Source organism: Myotis lucifugus, unplaced genomic scaffold (assembly GCF_000147115.1).
Source record: "Myotis lucifugus unplaced genomic scaffold, Myoluc2.0 scaffold_742, whole genome shotgun sequence".
Classification (NCBI taxonomy): Eukaryota; Metazoa; Chordata; class Mammalia; order Chiroptera; family Vespertilionidae; genus Myotis; species Myotis lucifugus.
In genome coordinates this window covers 1,601-7,544 of record NW_005871790.1, presented here as the reverse complement: position 1 = coordinate 7,544, position 5,944 = coordinate 1,601, and the positions used below count along the sequence as shown (strand labels likewise).

General features: G+C 60.5%; 1 protein-coding gene across 1 annotated transcript; it reads left to right on the top strand.

Annotated features, from left to right (window-relative positions):
* Positions 1 to 571: 571 nt before the first annotated feature.
* On the top strand, positions 572 to 5,682 carry SERPINA4 (serpin family A member 4). Its single transcript, XM_006105973.3, is given in 5 exon segments — positions 572 to 1,213; positions 3,507 to 3,780; positions 4,494 to 4,584; positions 4,586 to 4,654; positions 5,394 to 5,682. Coding segments are annotated over 5 exon segments (1,260 nt in total). The 5' UTR covers positions 572 to 588; the 3' UTR covers positions 5,595 to 5,682.
* The last annotated feature ends 262 nt before the right edge of the window (positions 5,683 to 5,944 follow it).

Sequence of the window (5,944 nt, the reverse complement as noted above, 5' to 3'; positions counted from 1 at the left end):
GGCAAGAGGTGGGACAGAACCGGTCACCGTGGTGCCCAGCACACCGTGGGGGGCGGAGTAGCTGCTAGAATAGCCGCCGGGTGGAGGAAGGCGCCCGGGGAGAGTGGGAGACCTGTCCCAGCTCAGTGGTCCCGGCAGGTGACGCGGCTGCCGCTGTGGGACCCTCTCTGTAGTCAGCGCCCCGCGGAGCTCACAGCGAAGGGAAGGAGGCGGTGGACGCAGGAGGGGGCTGGCAGGAGCATCGGCCCCTCACACGGGAGGGTGCCGGGTGTTCGCTAGCCTGTCTTTATTTTTATTGATGTCAGAGGAAGAGAGAGGGAGAGAGAGAGAGAAACATCAACAATGAGAGAGAATCATTGATCGGCTGCCTTCTGCACGCCCCACACTGGGGATCGAGCCCGCAACCAGGGCATGTGCCCTTGATGGGAATCGAACCCGGGACCCCTCAGCCCACGGACCCACGCTCTATCCACTGAGCCATACCAGCCAGGCCTGTCTTACGCCCACCTGCCCTGGTTGACTTCTCAGTGGGGTTGGGTCTCAGTCCTGGACGCCCTCTTCCCTCCTGCAGACCTGAAACTGCAGAAGATGCAGCGTGCAGACCGCCTGCTCCCCGTCCTGCTGGGACTGCTGGCCCTTTCCCACGGCGGCCGAGGTCAAGCCGACGGCCCGCAGGAGGGTCCGGGCGCCGAGGAGGTCTCCCCCAGCCTCCAGATCGCCCCGAGCAACGCAGCCTTCGCCTTCAACTTCTACCACCTCGTAGCTTCCCTCAACCCCGGGAGCAACATCTTCTTCTCCCCGCTGAGCATCTCTGCCGCCTACGCCATGCTGGCCCTGGGGGCCCGCGGGGACACGTGGGCCCAGATCCTGCAGGGCCTGGCCTTCAACCTCACAGACACGTCGGAGCCGGACATCCACCAGGGCTTCCAGCACCTGCTGCACACGCTCAACCGCCCCCACGACAAGCTGGAGACGCGCGTGGGCAGCGCCCTCTTCCTGAGCCAGGACCTGACGCTCCGGCCGCGGTTCCTGAACGACACGGCCGCCTTCTACGGGGCCAGCCCGTTCCCCGCCGACTTCCTGGACTCCGAGGGCACCACCCAGCTGATCAACAACCACGTCAAGAAGGAGACCCGAGGGAAGATTGACAACTTGGTCAGCAGGCTGAGCCGGGACACGGTGATGGTGCTGGTGAATTACATTTACTTCAGAGGTAAGCCAGGTCGTCGGTAGATCCTATACCCCCCGTTAAGTTATTAATACAGTCTGTTCTTTAAATACATTTTTATTGATTTCAGAGAGGAAGGGAGAGTGAGAGAGAAAAACACCAATGATGAGAGAGAATCACTGATCGGCTGCCTCCCGTATGCCCCTGGGGATTGAGCCCGCAACCCGGGCATGTGCCCTGATGGGGAATCCAACCGTGACTTCCTGGTTCCGATGCTACATTCGGTAAAAGAAAGTGGATGGGTTGGGTCTGACAGGGCCAAGCGGCCCTTAGAAGATTTATTGGTTTTGTCCGATAGTTAAGATTGTGGAGTATTGTGGTTTCCATCTCTTCATGCCTTTAGACTTATTTTCTTTTTCTTTGAATGACAGTAAGTTATGAAAGGCGTTGTAGCCAACGATCGCGAGTTGAATGTCTAAATTTGTACTGAGCCCTAACTGGTTCGGCTCAGCGGATAGAGCGTCGGCCTGCGGACATGTCCCAGACTCCGGGGATGTAAAGGCCGCCCAGACCTCAGTGCGGGCACTCGGGGAGGCAGCGGGACATCGTGGCTCATCTTCAAAAATGCAAAGTCTGTAGACGAATCCAACCAGCTGTGTGGGGTCTCTGCTGGCAAGATGCTGTGAGAGATACTAAGTCAACTTGAATAAAACACTAAAGCTGCATGCATGACGAGGGTGGTAAAGACGGCGGGCTCCCCCAATTAACCTAAATATTTAATGTGCTGTGAATTAAAACCCTAGCAGGTTTTTTTCTTTTTTCCTTTTTGGTGGCAGGTAACGAGCTGATTTTAAAATGTATATGAGAGTACAAAGGGTCAAGAATCACTAAGATGAGAAGACCGTCCCGTCCGAGAGCAAGACCTATTATTACTCTGAATTAACTAAGTATTACTGTTTGTTAATCCTCACCTGAGGCTATTTTTGCATTGAGTTTTAGAGAGAGTGGAAGGGAGGGGGCGAGACACAGAGAGAAACATCGATGTGAGAGAGACACATCATTGAGTTGCCTCCCACCTGCGCCCCGACCAGGGCTGGGGATGGAGCCCGCAACCGAGGTACCTGCCCTTGACCAGATTAGAACCCGGGACCCTTCCGTCCACCAGCTGACACTCTATCCACAGAGCCACACTGGCCAGGGTGTTCTGTATTAATTTAGACCACGAGGTACCAACAGGCCAATGGCACGGATAGAGGGAGGCCAGAAACGGGCCCAGGATAGATGGGACCTTGATATTTGCAGAAGCTGGCGTGAGGGAGCCCGGGGGAAGGATGGGTTTAACAACCAGAAATCGGTCCGGGGACAGCTGGGCACCCATGGGGTGAAGTGGTGGTGTGGGCCCTCCTTCCCGCCCGGCATAGCTACGTGTTCCAGGTCTAGAGGGTCCTGAATGCAAAAGTAAGACGGAAGCTTCTGGCAGACGCTGTAGGCGAGTGTCTGCACGAACGTGGGTGGGGCCCTTTTCCTAACGAGACACGGAAGGCCTCACCCTGGAGGGAAAGACCGCTGTGCCCACGGCGCTCAGGGTTTCAGTAGCCAGGAAGGCGAGTGGAAGGACCGGTCGGTGAGGGAGAGGCAGTGTTTGCGGCACGCACCACGGCGCACAACTAGTGCTCAGAGGAGCCCTCACCTCCGAGAAGCAGCCTCTGAAATGCGGGGTCACGTAACGAGCTGGCACCGACTGAAAACCAAGGGCATCTAGTTGGTCCATGAACGTGCGAACGCTTTCTCAGCCTTTTTTTTTTTTTAAGAGAGAGTGGAAGAGAGAGGGCGAGAGGGACAGAAACATCAGTGAGAGAGAATCAAGAGAGAAACATCGATCTGCTGCTCCTGCACGCCCCGGACTGGGGATGGAGCCCGAAACCCGGGCCTGCGTCCCGACCGGGAATCGATCCGGTGACCCCTTGGCTCTTGGGTAGATGCTCAACCACCGAGCCACACAGGCTGGGCTCACTTATTTTAAACCAAGAAAGTGCACGTCAGAGCCACGGCGAGCTTGGGCTCCGCAAGCCTCGGGTTGGCAAAATGTATACGTGCAGCAGGTCCAGGGAGCTGGTGAAGGCACGAGACAACTTGGCTGGTAGCCACGGTGTCTCCCAGCGTCGATGCTGAGAGCCGTGGGCGGTCCATTCCCCAGGCCCAGCCGGTTGTGAAGGATCTAGGCTGTGCCCCTGAGGAGCCGGAAGGGGGGGGTCTGAGCGACTGGGGGGCCGCTCCCTGGCGGGAGGAGGGCCGCTGGCCCGTGGACGCCCGGCGCCGTCTCTCCGTCTCCCCTCAGGTCGGTGGGAGAACCCGGTCGGCCGCCACGTCACCAAACCCCAAGACTTCCACGTGGATGAGAACACGGTGGTCAAGGTGCCGATGATGTTTCAAGACCAGCACAAGCAGTGGTACCTGCACGACAAGCACGTGCCCTGCTCGGTGCTCCGGCTGGACTACAAGGGCGGCGCCCGGGCCCTCTTCATCCTGCCCGACCCCGGGAAGATGGCGCAGGTGGAGGAGGTCCTGACTCCCGAGATGCTCCGCAGGTGGAGCAGTTTGCTGGAGAAGAGGTAACCGGCGGCGGTGCCGAGCGGGCAGCGCCCCCTGCGGGCCTTTGGGTAGAAGCCAGTGCCCATGATGGGCCAGTGCCCAGCTGGGGACCCCCTGGGTGGGTCTTTAAGCAGTGACCTCTCCTGCGGCCTCAGCACATGGCTGTCCTCACAGTGACACGGGACGCGGGTGAGGGGTGGAGGCCTCGCTCTACCTGCAGCTCTGCCCTGTACCAGCCTGGGGGGAGGCGACGCCAGCCCTCGGGGGGCCCAGCCCTGTGCCACGGACGGAGGAGGGGCACCTCCGTCGGGAGGGCTGACCCGGCCCCTCGGGGTGTAAGGAAACCCCGGCTTCCACCCAGCAGCCACCAGGGAGGTTCCCGTCGCCCGGGGCTGTGAGTGGAAGCGAAGGGCCTTCGGGAGGCCTGTGTGATGGAGACCTTCCCGCTCGTGTGGCCAGGATGCCGCCCAATGGCATCATCAGGGCCCAACAGAGCCCGGGCAGGGCTGCCCGGAGGGTCTCGCCTCTCCCTGGGCGCCTGGCCCCACAGAAAGCGGCCTCTGCCGGAGAGGAGCCCCCAGGGTGGGGGAGGGCCCCCAGACGACAGTCCCCTGGGCAAAGGAGCCTGGCGGGGCTGCCGGGAGCCCTGGGGTGACGGGCGGGCACACGCGGGGTGACCTCGGGGGAGGGCCCGGCTGGGCCGTCCAGGGCGTTCACCCCGTACCTCTTTCAGGTCCTATTCCCGGAAGGTCTGGCTGTACCTCCCCAAGTTCTCCATCTCGGGCTCCTATAACTTAGACCAGCTGCTGCCGCGGCTGGGCATCCCGGGACCTGTTCTTGCGGCAGGCCAACCTGTCCGGCATCTCCGCACAGGAGAACCTGATGGTGTCCAAGGTCAGTGGTCAGTGGCCTCCGCACCTTCGTAGCCACAGCAACAGGCAGCGGAAATTCAGTGCCCGGAGCAGGAGGGTGCAGGAGGCGGGCTGGGCCTGCGTGTCAGAGAGCTTTCGCAGACGAGAGAAGGGCCTGTGACTTCAACGGCGTGAGACGCCAGTGTGCTGGAGGGCGGAGCCTTGGACGTGAGGGCTAGAATCCCAGTCCCGCCTCTTACGTCACAGGATCACTGGGCTCTAGTGTCTTCCTCGAGGGGTGGCTTAGAAGATTAGAAAGAGCCCTGGCCGGCTTGGCTCAGTGGATAGAGCGTCAGCCTCCGGACTGAAAGGTCCCGGGTTCGATTTTGGTCAAGGGCATGTCCCCGGTCGGGGCTCATGTGGGAGGCAAGCAGCCAATGTGTCTCTCACATTGATGTTTTCCTCTCTGTCTCTCCCCTCGCTTCCACTCTCTCTAAGAATCAATGGGAAAATATCCTCAGGTGAAGATTAACAAACAACAAAAAAAGAAAAAGATTACCCAGTGCAGGGGACAGGAAGTGCTCAGGGAAGGACACCACCTTGTTGTGTCACTAAGAGGCCGTCGGCTCAGCCGCCTGCCCCGTAGAAATTCTTGCTGTGAGGTCCCCAGGGGCTTTGGTGCTGGCAGCTCAGTCCTGCTCCCCAGGGATCTCTGGCTCCCTCGGCCTCCCCTCAGCCCCCACTCGGTCCTCTCGCAGTAACGCCTGTGATTCCCCCCCCAGAGTGTCCACAAGGCCGTGCTGGACGTGGACGAGATTGGCACCGAGGCTGCGGCGGCCACCAGCTTCTCCGTCACCTTATTCTCCGCCCCGCGCATTCCCGGCATCCTCAAGTTCAACCGGCCCTTCCTCATGGCCATCCTCTCCACCGACACCCAGAGCATCCTCTTTCTGGGCAAGGTCGTCAACCCCACAAAGCCCTAGCCCGGAGCTGCTGCCGCGCAGGGCGTGGCCCGGGGGTGCAGAGATGCCAGAGGTCCGGGCAGAAGCTGCTGGAGACGGGAAGGGACGTGGGGGTACGAGACAGGTGTGCAGCCCCACACCCCTGCAATCCCTGTAGGAAGTGTCTGCCCCGGAAGGCGGGAGACCTCCCCCCTCCCCCCGCCCCGCCCTGCCCTGCCCTGAGGGTGGTGTGTGAATTATACAGCCTGATAGCGAGGAGCCTGGTCCAGTGCTTTGTACACAGCAGATGCTTAATAAATGCGCGCCTTTCCCGTCCCTCTGGATCGGCCCTGCACTCTCCTGGCGTACCTGCCCCCAGACACATTGGCCCA